We start from the raw sequence: 20,423 nt of genomic DNA on the forward strand, positions 1-20,423 counted from the left end.
TGGAAATTGCTTCTGTGATTGCAGCTGCATGAGGAAAGGATAAGCATGTCCTTGTCTGTGGAGGGCAAATAAGAGAAAGGGTTGTCTGTATTATATTTATATTCTTATTGCACAACAATTCTCTAGCAGGCTGCTGCTAGGAGATACAGTAAAAGGCAAAGCATCTGGGCTGTCTCAAGAGGAGTCTTGGCAGAGTGATCTGAAAGTTTTTATGGGTTGTGTTAGACATCCCAGCTTGTACCACTTCCCACCACTCCCAAATCACCAGCAGAACAGAGAGATTCCTGCTTTGGGCAGAGTCTGGGGGGAGGGCCCTGGTGCAGGCTGCAGGCTCGGGGAGGTGTAGGTGGCTTTGGTTGTGACAGAGCTCGTTTCCCAGTCAGTCTCCTTGCTTTCTGCATGGTGCTTGGAAGTGGCCTTACTGTAATTGGCATGAGTCACTTCCTTGTTATTGGTGGTTTGGAACACCATGGAGTGAAAACACGGCTGCAGCAGGCTGAGGAACTCCTTCTTGCTCTTGGGCTTTGCATTCAGTTTCAGGATTGCAGCCTATATCCATGCTGAGTGAAAAAACGTTTTTTTCAAAATAACTGAAGGAGATGGAAGCTGAGGTTTGGACCACTTGCATTTGTTAAATCTCTGATCTGGTGTTTGGGGTGTTTTTTATGATAGTGAACACTTTTCTTGGCAGTTTGTTGATGAAATCCCAACTTTCAGACTTATGGTCTGTTGCAGAAAGTCCCTTCATGTCTCATGGTGTCTCCTGGGACAATTTACACTTCCTGTTTAAATGGTATTGTACCTTCACTCTAAATAAAATATGGGATGGTATGACATACCTTTGCAGCCAAGGTACAGAGGGGATGTCAAGGGTGCTCAGCCTTTTCCAAGGCTCATGGAGACATTTGAGAGCTGCAGGATCTGATGATCTCCTATCAGGTGACTGTACTCCTATCTGACCAAAAATCCAGCATGTCTGGTGGCGGGCAGGACTTGAAGGTAGGCTTTGGATGTCTGACACAACAGATGTGATCATGAGAAGAGGCAAAACCTCTTTCCATGTGAGGCCCTGAGCTAGATGTAGCATGGATAGCTGGAAAAGGTTTCAACTGTTCCTTGGCCATGTCTGAGGCCCTTGGGATAAAACCAAGGGGGTAGGCTGTGCCTCAATTTATTTTTGTTAATCAAATTATCATCTTCCCACCCCCGTGTTTCCAGCTCCACAGTGGTGTTACTGGCACCAGGCACAGAGCATTCTCTTGTAAGGGATTTTTCCTTCTTGCTCTCTGACTGTTCTGTGATACTTTATGGTCTGGCACAGCCAAAATCCATTATTTTAATAGGTATTGTTGACTGACTGCTTAGTGAATTTAGGTTTTACTGCATAAAACCCACTGTTAGTTCTGCAGTTTGACAGAGCCATGTACATGTGTACTAAGGAATTGCTTTCTTATAACAACTTGGAGTCATGAATGATCCTATTTCAGGCTGAATTCTGTGAATTCTTAAGTCTCAAAAAAGAATACTTCAGAGGTGCTACCTCTAAAAACATGCAGAAGTTTATATTGGGTGTTTACTCACAGGAGTATTTTTTTGTTATTATTATTTTAAAAATATGTTGAGCACCAACAGTTCCTGGCCTCAACGTGCCCAGATAAAAGGCTTGGTTGTAATTTTTCTTGGTGAGGTAGTAATGTTTTTGTTCAAACTGCACTCTGCTTCAAGCATGCTCAGGAGAGTTTGCTGAAGGTCCTGCAGATTTGCTTTAATCATGCTGAGCTTTGGGAGCAAATGCACAGGAGAATATAGAGCAGAGGACTGGAAAATGACAAGCCCCTTGTCTGTGTGTTTTAAACACTGAGCTTTCATTGATCCCCTCCAGCTGACTGATGTGTATATCCAGTGAAGATGGAGGTCAGGGGATAATTGCTTCCTGGGAGTGGAAGTCTTTAAGCCTGTTTAGGACAGAACAAGCATCAGAAAACACCAAATGATCAAATTAGCAAAAAGAGGGAATGGTTTCAGTGCAAGGCTGAGCTTGTTTCCTTTCTTTGGCACAGACTCCCTCTGTGAGATTGGACAAATAATTTTGATATTTAAACACTTTCAAAACTTTGTCCCTGAGCCAATTCCCCATCCATAAAATATGGGGGCTATAGCATCAACTGTTTGGATTAGGGGAGTAATATATGTGTTTAAATTGAAACACTCAGCAACGCTGGAAAATAATTACACAGAAAGAGCAGTATTCCTCTGAAAATAATATATTGTGGCAACTGGTTGAACCCCCAGGACTGGAGTGTTTAAAACTAGAGAGATCAACATAGGAAACACAGCAAATTATCTCATTATGGTCTTTTCATACCTGAAGAGGGCCTGCAAGAAACCTGAGGAGGAACATGGACATGTAATGACAGGCCAAGGAGGAATGGCTTTAAACTGAAAAAGAGTAGGTTTAGACTGGGTATTAGGAAGAAATTCTTGATTGTGAGGGTGGTGAGGCACTGGCACAGGTTACTCAGAGTTGCTGTGGCTGCCTCATCCCTGTAAGTGTCCAAGGCCAGGTTGGATGGGGCTTGGAATAATCTGGGCTTGGTGAAGGTGTCCCTGCCCAGGAGAGGGGACTTGGAACAAGATGGTCTTTAAGGTCCCTCCCAACCCAAACCAGTCTGAGTTTCTCTGCCCTTAATGAACAGTGGAGAGGTATTGACTGGCCTTTTCCATCTCTTAGCACTGCAATTCAGAATGTTGCTGCTTGTAGACACAGTAACTTTTTCTTTTCATTAGCCCTGGCTTTTCTGGCCACACAAGAAACTGCTTGTGTGAAAATTCCAGCAGAAGGCGTCTCCACCGAGTACAAATAAGGATACTGTCAGCAGCACCAGCATGTGCCTTTTCACACTGTCCTGCTGGCTGCTCCTGCCGACTCTGATGGATCTGCTCTGCCCATGAGAGCACACTCTGGCTTTGATTTTCCTTCACCTCTGTTTCTGCAGTGTGGGGAGGCTGCCAGGCAGCAGAGGAGATGTTTTATTGTGAGATGGGTGCCATTAATTCATTGCAAATGGGTAATGCAGCTCTTGGGTTGGGAACTGGTATAAATTATTGCTAGCATGATGTTGATTCAGACAGATGAGCAGTGGGAGCTGGGATTGCTTTTAAAGCAGACACAGAGGGGTTATGTAAAGACTTGAAAGCCCGTAATGGAAGAGGAATGAACCTGCTGATCCAAAAGAATTGCAGATTTATAACCTAGAACCAACTTCTGCAGGTACCTTCATGGAGTGTCACAGAGATGGTGACACTTTGTCTCCAGATCAAGTCCTGGCTGGCATGGAATCCATGTGGTGATATTTGAGTTGAACCCCAGGGTGAGTGGCTGAGCAAGACTTGCCATCTAAAAAGTTACAGCTCTGCCTGTGCTTCTCAGATGCACAGCCCAAGTTGCTATAGAGTTTTATAATTTGGATAAATACCCACATTTCAACACTGACTACTACCCCCTGAGAGACTGAAAGTCCTTAGAGGTCCCCAGAGCAACTCATCTCCTGTCTTGCAGATGATCCAAGCTCATTTCTCATGTGCATTTTTAAGAGCAGGGTTCCTGACTATGAGGTGTGTGAACACTTTTATTGAAGCTGTTTCTTCCCCTCTTGATCCATCACTCATTCTGCTGACTGAGTTGCTTTAACTTCTCTGCTCGATTGCATGGAGCAGGACAAGTGCCAACCCTTCCCTGCCAGGATTTCTGTGCTTAATATTGAGATAAGACTAAAATCCTTGGTACTTCTTTTCTGATGGTTTTAATAATAAATAACTTTCCTTGACACTTTGCTTCAACTCATGCCATGCTTTGTGTCAGATGCACTCTTCTCCGGAGAATTTAAGGAGGGCATTTCAAAGGAACCAGATGTTTAATCTTTCTTGTGGAGTTGGCTGCCACACAGGAGCTAACTGGAAATTGTGAGGTATTTTACACTTGAGAAATGCTTTCCATTTCACAGTCTTTCTAAATCAAAAGAAAGCTGTGTATCGGCTGAGCATCATATAAACTAGAAAAAGAGCAGAATTGCTGCGTGCTATCTCTCTGTGTACTCATTGCAAAGATGGGCCTTTCCTGGCAAAGTGTACTCGAGATGTTTATGGAGTCCACGGAGAAAAATGATCCCTTGAAGTGGAAAAATCCAAGTTTGTGTGCTGTAGACATCCTGTGCTGCTCTAAGTTGCTTCCAGAGTTTTAAAGGTATTTACTTGCCGATGTGAAGAAAAGCACCTCTTGGAATTTTCCAAAGTACCAAAGTGTGTGCTAGTCACAGGTGTTAAGCACGTGCCTGCCTTTGGGAATCTCACAGCCACCTCTGTTTTAAGGCACCAAATGACTACCTGATAGTGTTCTTATGCCCTCAGCCACCCCAAAGAGGTAACAGCACAGCCCTACTCCATAAGGTGCTGTGACAATAATACTCTCTATCAATGCTTCTCCTTGAATACTTCTCCATCTTTGCTCTTCCTTGGGATACTGTTGACCAGTTGCTGACTGATTTAGCAATAGTTTGCTTTACCTGGCTCCTCCCCTAGTCCTGTAGGTAGCATTCAGGTGGTGGTGGCACAGATGCCAAGATGGAAATGCCATATCTCAGTTCTCTGGGCGTGCTTAGGAGCACCCAGAGATGATGGTGTTTCTTTCCCCTGCTTCACTCAAATGTTTAAGTGTTGGGTAGTGTCACTTTTTCTATGAAAGATGCAGGTTCATCCAGCCTGTCTTATGCCCTGGAGATGGTCGTGAATGCTGAGAGGTAAAAGAGATATTTATGAAGAAGAGTAAGTCTGAAACATGAAAGCTTTTTGCTTCATTTTCTTCACTGGATGCTTATCAACAGGTTATTGGGATGCAGTTTGGGTGAAAAGTTTATAAAGGAAAATGTCCTGTGTCTTTTAAATACTTATCAGGTCCTGAGTCTGAGATACAGCAATAGGACTTTATTTTTGGAGGGTGCTGAGCCCTATGTGCTCTGCGTCCTTTTGGGTGCCTCAAATTCATCACCCAGAGCTGCAGTTCTCCCTGGCTGTGGTTTGCAGGATAATGTCTGTTCTACTCACCCCCTCTCCAGACTTTCTGATATTTCCCTGGCACAGGTATCCCCCTCATTCCTGTCTGGTTCCTACCAGGGGATGTGTTTTTTTGCTGCCTTCCAACTGTTGCCAGTTCAGGTTTCACTAGAAACCTCTGTGCCAGCTCTTTGATATTCAGAAGCTGAGGGGTTTTCTGTGTGTTTCTTGACCTAGCATGACTCTTCTAATAATGCAAGACCTTCAGTGCTGATGTCCTGGCAGCCTAATACAGGAGGTCAGTCTGTAAATCTAGTTACAATTTTCTTTGCCTCAGCAAAGACAGTAAGTCAAACATAATGTAAACAAAGTGGTTGGATCACTTCACCCACCAGTAATGTGGTGGGTGATGCAGGCAAATTTAATGGATGCGATTAAATCTCCTGTTCCAGTCTGGCAGCTGATTAGCTGCAGGGGGCAGGCAGGAATTTCCTTTCTGATCCAGAGTTGCCCTCTTTCCAAGTTCTCCTTCAAACTTCTGCCAAACATCTCAAAGTGCTTTGCATTTTTAATTGTGTTTCTTCACGCCCCTGTGAGGGTGGAGATGAGAGATAGCATGATCCCAAGTGGAGCCCTCGGGAAACTGAGGCACTAAGAGGGGGAAGCCTGCTTGAAATGAGAGAGGAAGGTGGCCTTAGACTTGGAGAAAGGGGAAATGGGCATCCTAGAAATCTTCTCTTGAAGCTCATGTGAGTCTTCTGAACTTGTGCCTAGTGCTCAACAGTCTGTGTCTTAAGAACCCTAAAGTCTTGGTTGTCTGCTAGGCATTAATGTATAGTCACTGACAGGAAAAATAAATCTTTCTCCTGTGGAAATTTTAATTTATTTTTGTCTTTCGTCACTCAATTCCTCTACTTTCTGAAGAGTATGACCTGTATACATATTTCTTCTCTTTGTATGGAGAAGCACTTTGCTCTGAAATAGCCTGAGGTGTTGGCTGTGGCTGAGGAAGAGAACTGGTTCAGCTTCATAGATGACTCCATTCTTTGTCCCTACAGGGGAAATTAGTGAATTCACTGTGTGGATTCACCTTCAGTGGGTGTACACTGAGATAGCTACACCAGCTTTGATTTCTTTACCTGGTTATACAGCTGAAGAACTGGCCAGTAAGGAGGAGAAAACACTCCTGTTATTAGGGCATGCTTTGGTCCAAAGAAGAGACTAGAGATGTCTAAAAAATCTGTCAAATAATAACGCATCATTCCACCTGCATATTGCTCATGCTGTGGCTGACAAAACAGAGAGCAGTAGGGGTTATCTGAGTCTTCATGTTCCTTGGGATGGTGGGAATGGGCCTTTCCCACCTTACAGCCTACAACTCAATGGGAAACAGTGTATTTTGGATCTCACAGGGTGGGGAGGGCTTCTTACAGCAGGAACTTATTTTTGTGGTGGATTGTTTAAGCTTTATGATTTTACATGAACAGCATCCTCTAGAGTTTGGTTTTGTGAATGTGGAGTGGAAAAAAACTTCTGATGTTCAGTCTTGAGCCAGCAGCTTGATGGTTGAGAGAGGCAGGATTTCAGGCATGGCTATAGCTCCCATTGCTATAGGGCATCCTGTCCAGCCTGCTGTCATGGTAGGAGCAGAGAGCTCTAACTGGAGTGCTTTGAAGCCTAGAACTGAGGCCAAAGCCTGGCTTACTAACCTCTGTTTCAGTTTCTGAGATGAGTGTCTAAATAGAACATCTGAATCTGATCCTTAGCCTAGTCTCAAGGCTTAATTGTAAATAAACTGTATCTTAATCACTTTATGGTTTCCAGCATTCTCTCATTGAATGTCTGTGCTGGCATTTGGAGAGCATTCATCATAGTGGAAAATCAGTGTCTGTTTGGGCTGCACGTGGTATAATTAACTATCAGCTGAGCCTGTAGCATGACGTGACAATTCTTATTCTGACCAGCTGAAATAACTCACTCTAACAACTGTGCTCTTCTTGCTCCTCTCTTTCAGTTCCCAAGAAGCTTCTGCATGAAACTCAGGCAGGACCAACCAATCAACAAGGGCATCAGAAGCCACATTTTCCACTGCAGCCAAGAGTGTTTGACCCCAATGTTATAGAGGACGGTGTGCTCCTTTCGGATGTCTCTCCTTCCAACATAGAGCCAGCTCTCCCAGGTAGCTGTGACCATTGTCATGTTGGCCAAACCTAAGGGTGTTGTGTTAACTGTTTCTTCCCATCTCCTCTTTTCTGGATTTCTGTATTGCTCCTAAATCCCATCCATGTCACAGTCAGAAAGGGTTGTGACAGCTTCAAGGTGTGACCAGCAATGGGCTGAAGTGGAACTGTTCAAGAAACACTGGGTTTCTTGGGATAGCAGTCATGGCCATGCCTGTTCAAACTCATCACAGAAATACTTTCCAGACCTGTCTAGTGGCAAAGGAAAAAAAAAAAAACAGGGAAGAGACAGTAGATCTGCCTCATGGGACAGAGAAGTTTTCAACTGAGCTTTGAAATACAATGCTATTTTCATAAAATGCAAAGTGAAAAGATATGAATGAAGTCAGATCTTAGCCATCTCTAGGGATAGGTGAGTAGGCGGAAGGGGTGGTGTGTGAATAAAGGAAAAGAACAGGTGAGCACGTGTTGGATTCCTCTGTGGTTTTGTGTTGTTTCCCAATATGCAGGAGATGGTTTATGACACTACTGAAAATCCCAGTCCGTGCTCCCAGAGATTCAGCTTGAGGGTGGGTATGGGCAGAGCTTGTCTTTGTCTACACTTCTGGCAAAGTTAATCTACAGCTTGGATAGTCAATTCAAAAATAAACAAGAACTGGCAATAACAGGTTTGTCAGTTTGGAGGTCTTACTGAAAAACTGTCAAGGAAAAGAGTTTTAAGTTAGCTACAAATAAATATTGTGATCCTGGAGATTCTTTTAAGCAAGGAAAAATATCCTGGACTCATTTCCACTCATCTAAACATTTTAACTTGTACTAATGACACCTTTTGTTTAGTTTTCACATAGTTTATTCATTCACTTTCAAAATATACACCACTTTTCAAACAAAGATGTCATTTTGAAATTAAAACCTAGAAGAATGTTTCAAAAATAACAAAATACTTGAAATTTTCTGTAATCTCCCTTCCTGTTTTATTTCTTTTGTTAAAACTATTTGCTAACGTCAGCCTGGTATCATGAATAACCTCTCCTGTGCTTATACTGTGGTGTTGGGCAAATTTACTGCTGGCTGAAAGAATTTTGTTCAGCTTTGGTGTAAACTCACAGAGAAATCATTCAGGTAACTGGCAACAGCTAAGAAAGGGTGGTAAGGAGAAAACCAGTAGTAGTGAGCTGATTAGGCATTGAAAAGTCTCCAAAGCCATCAGGGAGGAAAGGGAATATCTTTTAGTATGATCCTTAAAGGAATGGCAGATCAGGGAACCCCATAGTGTAGTAACACATGGCCCTTGAGAAATTGTGTGTGTTTTTTCCTTCCTGCATAAGTCCAGTCATTTTCTGCCTTCTGTGTCTCTGCTTGTACAATCCTGCCAATGATAAAACCAGTTCTGTGGTTTTGTGGTGCTCTTTGCTGGAGTTTAGGGTATGCAGGCCACTATTAATTTAAAAACATGTTTGATTGCATCTGTTCATTTGACAAGTTAGAAGAGAAAAAAAAAAAAGGATTCTTCTTATACCTCACATCTCGAGAGGAGTTATCCCTTACTCTGCCTCCTGAAGACACTGCTGTGGCACATGGTTTACAAGGGCTGCTCCACACCCAACAGAGTGGTGTCCCTCTGACATAGGAAATATGGATGAGATTATTTCCTGGTGGTGCCCTTCATTTTCCTCAATTGTGAAGGGATCTTGCATTAACTAGCTCAGAGCCAGACCTCAGTCAGAGACATCTCGGGCAGGATTCAGTTACCCCCATACAAATGTGTCATTTGTGATCACCTGCGGTGTTCACCTGGCTTCTAGAAGGGTGGGCATTTCCCTTCCATCCCTTCTCATACCTGCCAACTCTGCATGGATGTCCTCCTGGCCCTGGGGTGTCTTAGATGTTTTTGTATGAGCAAATACATTGAGCTTCAAGTGTTTGCTGTGGGGAGAGCTGAATGACTCTCTGCTATCCATCAAGTAATAGTAGGATTCTCTTGCCTTAGTTTAGATCCATGGTGCTACTTGAGATGCTCTGAAATATCCAAGTTTTAGGTTCAGTTTTTGGAAGTTAAATATTTACCATGCATCTCTGGATTTCCTTGGAACAGCAGTAGGGAAAAATTCGAACACTTGTACAGGCAGATTTACCACACAGGGAGATATTAGAGGGCATGTTAATGTGAATTTTAAAAAATTCTGAACTAAAAAATATTGTGAAATGTTGCTATTGATTTCCTGCCAAATGTGCCCTTCGACCTTCTGTGTCCATTTTGCACAAGGGGTCTGCAGTAACCTCTATTCTCCTAAAGCAAGAGGCTCTTGGGATATCTTACTCTTTGGGATATGACACTCAAGAACTCATGTTTAAACACTTTGCTTGGAGTCCAGTCATTAACACCGTGGTAACCTTGAACATGTGGCTTTCCCAAGGCCATGCAGCTATGCAGTGGCAGAGGTGCAGCTGTGCCCACATTCCTTGGGGCTGATCCCTCACAGTGACACCTGGACATCCATCCCCGCTGGTTCTCCTCCAGGCAGATCAGGAGTTGGCATCACTGCACACACATTCCTGCCCTCAGTCCCTCTCCATCCAGTATTACCTGTTCTCTTTGACACCCCTCACTTTCTGTTACTGCTTCCTTGGGCTGAGCTGCTTCCTGGCACCCACAGCGGGAAGCTGAAGGCGATGTCTCGCTCTGCTGGGTTTGCAGGGAAAGGAGATGGATCAAGGAGCCAAGGAACAGAGACCATCTCACATCACCACTCCTGACAGAATGCCTTTGCTGCATGGCACTGGTGTCATCATTGGAGATGGAGCTGGCAGTGTCCTGAATTTAATACCTGCAGATAAGCAGAAGCCAGGTGCAAGTCTGTGATTTTACAGAGTGGTGCTTGCTTTTGGCCAGAGCTAGACACCCAGAGAAGGGAGCCTGGAAATCTATAATAGCTACAGTTAAAAACTCACATGGATGATGGATCTGGATCCTGTGCATTGACTTTTTCCTATGTTGAAAACAATTACTCTTCTGTCAGTAGTGGGGGTGTCTGCCTGCAGATCAAGGTGTGGGGAGCCCTCAACAGCGAGCTGATAAGGTTTGAAAGGGTCTCTTTGAGCCTCCTGGAATGAACTGCCTCCTTAGTTCTGACTATTTCTAGTCCTCAACAAATAAAATCAAGTCATTAACCCATGTTCACTCACCTCTCCAGAGCGGAAATGGTGTCTGGGTGAAACACAATACGAGCAGGCTTCTGAAGGAAGTCATAAACTCAGGTCTGCCCTTCCCCACCAAGGTTGGAGAGAAAGCACGTCTGTTTGCCAGCTGTGGATGGATCACTACAGCACCACACCAGCAAAGGGTTGTGGGCCCTGCCTGTGTTTTCCAGTCCTCCTTACAAGCTTAGCTGAACCCACTGTTGATAAAGGCTCCTTTGATTTACATAAGAGAAAAGAAACCTGATTATATATTTGCTGTAGCATAGGTGGGTGTGTTTAAGCGGTGACATGAAAGAGCAGGAGATGGGGGAGAGATGATGATGCCTGGATGCAGAGGAGGCATGTGCTCAGCTGAAGCTGCTTGAGAAGGTTTAGTTACCCCCCAAAAAGGGGCAAATTTGGGTGGCTCCCTGTCGAGCAGCTCCAAATTTCTGAACACAGATGCTGACCTGGGGATAAGGCGAGGTCGGGCTGGGTCACGTTCTACATTCCTCATTCCTCATTCCCTTTCTGTGTCAAAGCAGAGAAGAAGAAGGGGAGGTCAGCCACTTTCTACCCTGTAGACAACACTCCCCTCCTGCTCCCTGTGGATGAGACAGAACCGCCGGGGCTCAGCAGCAGCAGCAGCAGCAGCAGCAGCATGGAGCCCGTGGGCGTCGGCACGGAGATGGCCCTGCTCAGCAACATCCTGGCAGCTTATGCCTTCATCACAGGTACTGTTTGCCTGGTGCCTCACACCTCCCTGAGCTCCTGCAAGCTTTTTGTAGACCCTCCTTTCACAGGTACCCGGGGATAAATCTGCCTCTCTGAACTGTTTGTGTATTTCATTCTTCTCGCAGCGAATTCTCCCTTGGAAGGCCTGACCGGGGCAGCTCTAGCAGGCAGTGTATAACTGAGTTTATTGTGCACTGCTTTCCACTGGCTCTGCTCTCATCTGCAGTTAAACACAATGTAATCTTACATGTGGTATTATTCCTAATGCTTCATTTTCCTGGAGATCAAAGCCTGGCTCATTAGGGAGGCAAGTTTGTTGTCCTGTAATTTGGAAAATAAGCAGCACTCAAATCTTTACACTGCTTAAGAGAATTTGGCTTATCTTCAGTAGAAGTGTGAAGATTAAGTAACTTGAGAGTCTACTTAATTGTACATTTAAATCTACTTTAGAGTGAGATTTCCTTGGATCACAGTTTATCTTTCACCCACGTGTATCTTTCAAGTAACGGGGGAGCAGTCTTCTAAAAAAATTCACGTTAAAAGGTGAATGAAAAGTGACAGAACCAGGGGGAATGCCTTTAAACTGAAAGAGAATGGGTTTAGATATTAGAAAGAAATTCTTTACTGTGAGGATGGTGAGACACTGGCACAGGTGGCCCAGAGAGGTTGTGGCTGCCCCATTCCTGGAAGTGTTCAAGGCCATATTAACTAAAACTCCAGAATTTGTGAGCTACTTTTTCATGTCTGCCAGCTCATTCAGTCTTGCTAATTCATTAAACAGTGTGCATTCTTGCTGCCATGCTCTTGCTCTTGCTGAGATGCCCCCATGCTGCTAATCCAAGTATTTGGATTTGAAGCAGCTAACTTGGGCTTTGCACTTTGGAACCACTGAGTAGATTAATGAGAGTGTTTCTGCATATTATTTAGTAAAGGATTCTTCTAAAAGGACCATGAAAGGTTATAAAAATTTCTGCTCTTCTACACATCCAGTGCTGTCATCAGGATGCATTTTTTCATGACAGCCCTCAGAGTCAGGCAGATTAAATGGAATTAGTAGAGTTCTTCACAGAAGATAGCTGAGTAGCATAGATTTGTTTTCTTGCATGTGTATCTCCAAGGAAAAGTTAAACAAACAGGCTTTAAAGGAGTCTTCTGTCTATCCCACTTCTTCCCCCTTACCTACAGCTACCAGTTTTAACATGAGAATACCTACCTTCCCATCCCTACTATAAAACAAAATGCTGTTAATATTGTGTTCCCCATCTGAACAGTAATGGGCAGAGAAAGCTGTAGGATTAATGGTCCAGGATATTTGGAACTGTGATTCAGGGCTGCTGACAATGCTCCATGGACTTTGCTTCCACTGACCATAGCAGAGCTCTTTGACTCTATGTTGGTTTTGGGGCACAAAGTGTTGATTCATCCCTGTCACAAGGTGTCAGCCTTGGCAGGAGCCTCCAGATTTTACTGCAGCACAAACAGCTTTAACTGTCCTGTTGCTCTGGGATTTGTCTGCCCTGTCTTCACATGGTTTCCTTGAGTGGTGTTCACATCCACTGGATGTCAAATAGGTAAACTCAGATCTCAAGACTTTGGTTTCACATGCTGAGTTCAGGACTTATGTTTTCCAATATGTATCATGGAACCATAGAATGTTTTAGTTGGAAGAGCCCTTAAGGATCAGCTGGTTCCCATGTTCCTCACCATGGCTGTTAGATGGGTTTCAGTCTCAGTGACATATATGTCCAGTTTGTGATTTATTATAAAAATATTTGATGACTGACCCGTGGATTGAAACAGCATATGTCCTAAACCATCTTTATCTGCTGCATGCAATTTAGCCTCTGCTTTTAGTTGAAATGATGGATTTGTCATGATTTATTTTGTTATATGTGAGTATGGAGATGTTTCAGCTTATGACTTCAAAGACAAACTGTGTCACAGGACACAAATATAATTTACATAAAACTAGAGCACTGCTAAGCCATCCCTCTTCATAATGCATTTTTTGAACAGCAAAGCAGTTGAATTTTTTTTTATTTTTGTGCCTGCCTGAGTTTGGGGCCCTGAAGGCAGCTCAAGCCACAGCTGATGTCCATAGAAGATCCATTATAGTGGCTCAGGAAAGTCAAGGTATTGAGCAGCCAGGGAGGGCTGGTTCTGGGTCACACATCTTCCCACTGCTCCTGACCACAGTCTGGTGCCAAAGAGAAACAGCAGTGCAAGAGCTGCTCTGTTCCATGACACTGACAACATCCCTCAGGTGCTCTCTGCAGACTGAAAGTGCTGCATTCAGGGCTTTCCTGTGCTGATGAGCTGTCTCAGAATAGGAGTTTGCAAAAGAAAATTGTAAATAGGCAGGGGAAATATAAAAAAGTATTTTTTCTCTTGGGCAGAGGGTGGTGGGTACTCTCAGGTCCACTGCAGGGAAATGAAGCTGTGGGGTTTTGCTATTTCATGGGTAAAGTGCAGGCTTGAAAGGTTGATCCTCTCTATTGCCTTTCCTCTGTCCTGGCAGCAGGGTGTTTTTTAGCCTGGGGAGAGCATCCACAAATAGTGGAATCCCTTCTGTGCTCAATGGTGCTCAAATTTTGTGCACAAAATGGCAGTTTTTGGGTGGGCAGCTGCAGGTGAAGAGTGTGCAGACTCAGTCACTCACACATGCAGAGTCTTGCAGTGCACAGAGAAGTGCCAGTATTAGCAAAAGCCTCTGTGCTCATTTCCACCATCTTTTGGACTGATATTCCCACATAAGAGCTGGGAATTTTCCTATGGACAGCTGAATAGTAAAAATCACAGCAGGAAGCAAAAGAGTCCTGATTTGCAGCTGTCATGGTTAAGTATCAGAGCCAGTTAGGTGTCAGTCTCATCACAGATTCCAGAACCTATTTCTTCAGAAACAGGGAGAAAGTGTGAATAATGTCAATGAGGAATGAAATTAGTAGCTCATCCAACAGATAAATATTATTTAGAGCTTAGTCTTGCAAAAGACTCAGAGACACTCTTTATTTGAAAGCTGATTTTCTTTATAAAATTAGGTTTTTAATTAGAAGCTATCTCTGCCTACAAACCTCAGACCTGTAATTTGTTGTGGTCCTGTTCCTGAGTGTTTGGAAAGTGTTCACCAGTCTCAGTGACAGCTGGAACTGTCCTTGCAGTCACAGACTATCCAGACCAGAAATGTCCCTCATGATTATATAAATATTAAACATTCAAAATGTATCAGAGCTCTTCCAGTGCCTCCTTTTGGACAGGAGACTTATCCAATTTTTGACACTGCATTTAGGATGAAGCAGTTGGAGGGAGACCTCCACAAATTCCTGTTTTATTCTTCTTTCATAAGCAAAGCTTTGCTGCCAAGTTATTAACAAGGGCCTTCCAAAATACAGCCCAGGGGAGATCATTCCAAATTTTAGACTGGTTGGCCTGAGCCTTATTAATAAGGGGCTCCTGGAGAGCTTCCTCTGTTCTGTCAGGGGATTTCAGCAGCCTGTGGGGCTGACTGCAAATTCCCTAGAAGATATTGCTCCTACTGTTTGTCTGGCCATGCTTAGTGCTGAACCTTTTACTGGGGGCCCTCTGAAATTTTCCTCCCCACAGAATGCATGAAGCCATTACAGGAAGCCAGCAGTGTTAATGCCTAGATTGTTTTTTATTTATTGAAACAATTTATTATAATAGCAATAACAGCCTTGGCCTGGGGCATTTCCTGGGGAATTAATGGCAGTCTGGGCTGATGCTCCCAGCAGATTGCTAGACCTCAGGAAACAAGCTCCATAATTGCTGCTGGTTTGGTTGGAAAAATAAAATAAAATGTGTTTTTAATTTTTTGTCCAGTTTGAGTACCTAGAAAATAGTGGCTTTTGTGTAGAGGGTTATGTAGAGCATATATCTTTTGTCTGCATGGACTAATTTTAGGGTTAAATCAGCGACATTTTTATCAATCCTTCCACTCCAGAGAGAGAAATACAAGGAAGGAAAAATGTAGCCCCAGCCAAAGAGATTGGCAGAAACTGGGTTCTGCTGGAAGCTGGGAGCTGTCATCTACAGCATTGGAAGAAAAAGCTTCAGTGGTCAAAATCTATGTTTTAATGAGTGTAAAAACACATAAGCACACAAGAATGCATATCAAAATTGTGCTAACTCCTGATACTCATGCCAATACACATTAAAAGAACTTTTTTTCCCAGTATAATGAGTGTTTTGAGAAGCTTCCCTGTTGATGTGATGAATCTGGGCCACCTTCAAGCTTTTGGAATCTGCTGAGCATCCATTTGCTGAAGAAGGTGCCTGGTTTTGGTCTTTACAAGTAGAACATGTAGTGGGTTAGGCTCTCAAAATCACCAATCAGCCATCAAACCCCCAAAGCTAGGCTATTGCTGACTTGGCTACTTTAAGTGAGAAAAAGCAGAGCCTGTGGTTTTTAGCTTAAGTTGCTCTTTCTGCTGTGAAAAAAAAAAGAAAAAAGAGATGCTGCTGTGCAAGTGGATTGTATGTACGATAAATGTCAAGACTGCAGCTGAACACAGGGTTACATCTCTGTGAGGAAGTCCACTCAGTGTCTCAGATGTTGACAGAGTAGCTGTAGGAGCTCATAAATGCCACTGGAGCCCAAAAATTCAATTACAGCTCTTGCACTGCATGAAGGGCTGAACGGATGAGCACAGGCAGGGGAAGAAAAATGGTTGCTTAAGGAGCAATGGAGGTAAAATTGTTCATGTACTGGATACAGTAGCATGAAAAAAGGAGTGTGGAGGAGAAAGGAAAGGCAAGACAAGGGCAAAATTGGGGGCAGAGAATCCACATGTGTCTGTGTCTCAGGCTCCAATCTATGTTTTTTTTATGAGTTGCTCTAAAGGAGTGAGCAGTGGAACTAATGCAACCAAATCAAGCCCATGTGTGTGCAGGACTGGTGCTCAGGGAAGTGCTCATGGCATCCTCTCAGCCAGGCAGAGCCAAGGCAGACTGCACCCAGTGCCTTCCAGGACTAACACCCCAGTTCTGCTCATTTGCTCACACTCCCATGATCCAGGTGGTCCCAGAGCCCTTCTTAGGGCTACCTGCAAGAGGAGCTGGGTGATTACTGTCCTCAGTTAAATTGCACATAGAGGTAAAAGTGTTATCAGGTAGGGACTCTGCTTTTCCTGTTTTTATTTTTTTTTTCTTTACTGTTTACATAGGACTGGATGGACAGCAGCATCTTTTGCTTTTTCCTCCTACTGCACAAAGGAAGCTGCAGTTTTAATTTGAGTCCTGACCCTTGCATTCAGAGTAGCCATTGCTTCCGATGGAGGCAGGATTCCACTCAGCCAGGCTGCTGCAAGGGCCATTGGCACATTCTCCATGCCTGCTCCAGTATCTTTTTTACCTTTGGAATTTTGCTGTCTTTTGTCAAAATATCTTAGCTTAAAGCCTGTGGCTTTGGTCTTACATGACCTTCCAACTACTGCTGCATTTTGTAGAATATTTGGCTGGAAGATACCTTACAGACCATCTGAAGACCTGAAGGCCATCAGTTTTAACCCCCTGTCATGGGCCCACTGGCACATTCAGTTCAGTGTCCTGCTTGTTCTTTGCATTACAGCTGAGTTTGCAGGAGGCTGGTCCACCCTTTTCTTTTTTTTTTTTTTTTTACTTATCTGCTGCACTTTCCTTATCTTTCTTTGTCCTGTCTTCAGCCTGATTTTTTCCCCATATCATCCACACCAACCACTTTGGATCAGTCTAATGATTTAATAGCCAATTTTCAGACTGTCTTGACATCTTCTTCCACTTTGGCTCATCAGTCACCTCTGAGATTCATTTGGAAGAGAAGTGAAGAGCACAAAGGCATTTAATCTCTTTAACTGCTCCATGAGCACCTACAGGCCCGGAACTACAGGCTGGTTTAGAACAGCACAAGCCAGTGTTTGGGCTCTGACCATGTAGTCAAAGAATAATTTAGATTGGAAGAGGCCTCTGCAGGTCACCAGGTCCAATCCCCTGGTCAGAGCATGGCTAACTTCTAATTTAGAGCCAGCTTTGAAATTAGAGCAGGGTCTTTCCCTGTTGAGTTTTGAACATCTCCAAATAGTTTCCAGTTCACCTTTGACAAACTTTGCTTTAGGAGATTGGCTGGAAAGGGCACTTCTAAAAGCACAGTGCAGAGAAGTGAAGCCTTTTAGCTACAGAGATCTTTTGGGTCAAATGTCAGGGTCTCAGCTGGCAGAAGCTGTTACAGATCTATCTCTGGGTTCAAGGGAGTAAAACTCATCTGAGGAACTGACTCCATCCTTGAGCTCAAGACACTCAGCAGACACTGCAGAGTAGAGCTGGCCTTGACACTTCTGCTCAGTTCACCTTTACTCATTTAGTGCACCAATAAACCAGGATGATTCAGCCCAGGGGAATGGCAGTAACACCATTTATCATAATTACACATCTAAGTAGTCCCATGAACCAAAAAAAAAAAAGCTAAAAAAAAATTAAGGAGGTGGTACATAAACAAGATGACCTAGTTTGAAAGGCATTGTGGATCCTTTGGAGTCTCGTTATATCACCTCAGAAATGTGGCTGTGCAGGACTCATCCTGTTGGTGCACTGACTCCAGTTCTGCCTGTGGAGCACAGGTAGATATTTTGGTGGTCTGGGCAGGGAGCCAGCACTCTTGCCTTAGATAAGCAAATGAAGTCTATGAATAAATAATGTGCATTTTTGCCATGCTGCCAAGCCTTCCATTTCAGCTGGGCCATAGCACAGGGCACATAAAGTTTTGCAATCATCCTTATGCCTGGTGTGCAGGCAGAGGATGCCACAGTAAGATGCACTTACCGGCAGCTGGCTGTGCAGCAACCCCGTGGGAATCAGATTTAATTCTGGGGGCTGCTCCCTTCCCTTCCCTTCCCTTCCCTTCCCTTCCCTTCCCTTCCCTTCCCTTCCCTTCCCTTCCCTTCCCTTCCCTTCCCTTCCCTTCCCTTCCCTTCCCTTCCCTTCCCTTCCCTTCCCTTCCCTTCCCTTCCCTTCCCTTCCCTTCCCGACAACTTCAAAACACAACTGCAGCAAACCCACATTCTCCATGTGGGCAAATGCCTTGGCAGCAAATCCAGGGTTTAAATTCCTGATTGCCCTGGGGGGAGGAGAGAGGAGGGCATGGAAGTAAAAGCAGCCATTGGAAACTCGGCCCCTCCAGAAAGTGTTGTGGTGTGTGCACGGAGGGGCCGCGTGTGTTCTGCTCTTTAAAGGGTTCTTTTCTTCCATCATTTCCCTTCTCCCTGCAGAAAACCCCGAGCGGGCTGCGCTGTATTTCGTGTCCGGAGTGTGCATTGGACTCGTGCTGACCCTGCTGGCCCTGGTGCTCCGGGTGTCCTGCCGGACGGACTGCAAGCGCTCCTCCTCCAAAAAACCTCCCCGGGAGCGGGAGAGCGACAGCGACAGCAGCGACAGTGACGACGACTCGGACACCACGTCGGACCTGTCCGCCCGCAGGCACCGCAGGTTCGAGAGGACTTTGAACATGAACGTGTTCACCTCGGCGGAGGAGCTGGAGCGGGCGCAGCGGCTGGAGGAGCGGGAGCGCATCATCCGCGAGATCTGGATGAACGGGCAGCCCGACATTCCCGGCACCAGGAGCCTCAACCGCTACTACTGAGCCATGGGGGCTCCGTGCTCCTGCCCTGCTCTCCGGGGCTGCCCCACACCTCGGGGAGGAGAGGGAGGGGACAATACAACACAGGCATCTCCCCTTATCCCATCAGGCGTGCCACCTGGAGTGCGTGGATGGACAGCCGTGATGATTCCCCAGATCTCTCCCTGACATATTGGTATCACCCCTCTTCCTGGACACTTTCTGGTTTCAAAGAAGTGAGTGCCAACTTGCCAACTTCATTTCCGAGCAGCAGGCAGGGAGGAGACAATGGCAGCTCTCCCGTGTGGGATGTGGCATTGGGCACATCCTGGTGTGAGTGCTCCTTTCTTGGCTGGACAAGGAGGCTCTCCAGGAGCCTTCATTTAGGGTTTTTTGGTTTCCCTTTCCCGAGGACTGCGGGAGAATTGTGAACAAAATGACAACTCTGGAAAGATGATTTGGGGGAGGTGCATCCTGACCGATTGTCTTGTGACTTCAGAAGCCATGAGATTAACCTAATTACAACCCAACAGCAAATAGGACTTGTTAAGTACTGGGGGATGGGAGGGAGGGGGATTCTTCCATCGTGAAATCATCTCGGTGCTTGGATGTTTGCCATAGTGTGTTCAGTTATTTATGGCTGTCTTTTCATCTTCCTTTTCAATGGGAACAGTTAATTTTTTTACTGACACCTCAGGGATAAAATCCTATTATTTTTTTGAGTCTGCTCTCCCTGCTGGCCCCTGTCAAACACAACCCAACCCATCTCCAACAGTGAAATTCTGGTAATATAAGAGATGTGTCAGTCACTAGTGAGAAGTTAACAACCTCAAAGAGGTTGAAAAAGTTTTTCTTTTTGTTTTAAATATATATATATATATATTTGAAGATGCTGCACAGGAATGTGCCTTATTCTTTTTTGTTGTTGTTGTTGTTGTTAAACTACAGTTTTCCTATGGATAGCAATGCACAATGTTTTATATATTTTATTAAAAAAATAAAATTTAAAAAAATTCTGTGTTTACCAGAGGAAAACCAACACAGAAGAAGCCATGTCTGACAACAAAATGGGTAATAAATGCTAAATAAACTCTGGTTTCCTTCAATACAATTGAATTTGCATCCTCACTTTTGGCATAGTTGTTGCTTGAGGGAGATCTCTGGAAGAGTGGCACACCTCTGCGAGCAATCAAGGCTGATGTTTTCTGCATGCAGGGAACTGGCAGCACCTTTTTTTCAGCTGCAGCCCATCTGTCAACTTGTGTAGTGCACATGGGCAGGAGAGCTGAGCAATGTGTTGGTTACTCAAGGGGTCACCTCAACGTGATATCATGATGCTTTGACTCTGTCCCCACACTCACATCATACCTGGGCCAGAAGCAAATGTTAAATGAACTGGAAAAAAAAAGTGTGGAAGAAAAGGTGCAATGTTTTAAATGTTTTAGTGCTTCTTCAGTCATACCCTGGAGTTTTTAATGGGATGTCACCACCCTCTTCACTCCCCAAGCAGCAGTTCACATCACCTCAGCTGAAGAACTTGGTGTTTCTCACATCTGCATGGCTCTGCTGTAGCCTGCATGGCTGTGGGGTCTGCTCCTCTGTCATTTAGGCATGGAAATATTAGTTCCAGAATCTTAAGGGTTTGCAAGGAAAATAAAGATCAAAAGCTCTAACTA

The 20,423-nt window shown here is 44.5% G+C and overlaps 1 protein-coding gene across 2 annotated transcripts in view; it reads left to right on the plus strand.

Moving 5' to 3' along the window:
* EVA1A (eva-1 homolog A, regulator of programmed cell death) overlaps positions 1 to 20,133 on the plus strand; it is a 104,847-nt gene extending 84,714 nt beyond the window's left edge. The window contains exons 1-4 of one of the 2 annotated variants that reach the window (XM_077175151.1): positions 3,271 to 3,371; positions 7,064 to 7,228; positions 10,955 to 11,143; positions 18,401 to 20,132. In XM_077175151.1, the coding sequence (XP_077031266.1) occupies positions 11,071 to 11,143; positions 18,401 to 18,771 (444 nt within the window). In that variant the 5' untranslated portion in view covers positions 3,271 to 3,371; positions 7,064 to 7,228; positions 10,955 to 11,070 and the 3' untranslated portion in view covers positions 18,772 to 20,132. Of the gene's footprint in view, positions 1 to 3,270; positions 3,372 to 7,063; positions 7,229 to 10,954; positions 11,144 to 18,400 lie in introns of those variants that run through there. The other variant, XM_077175150.1, reaches the window with a different exon arrangement.
* The last annotated feature ends 290 nt before the right edge of the window (positions 20,134 to 20,423 follow it).

Source organism: Agelaius phoeniceus, chromosome 3 (assembly GCF_051311805.1).
Source record: "Agelaius phoeniceus isolate bAgePho1 chromosome 3, bAgePho1.hap1, whole genome shotgun sequence".
Lineage (NCBI taxonomy): Eukaryota > Metazoa > Chordata > Aves > Passeriformes > Icteridae > Agelaius > Agelaius phoeniceus.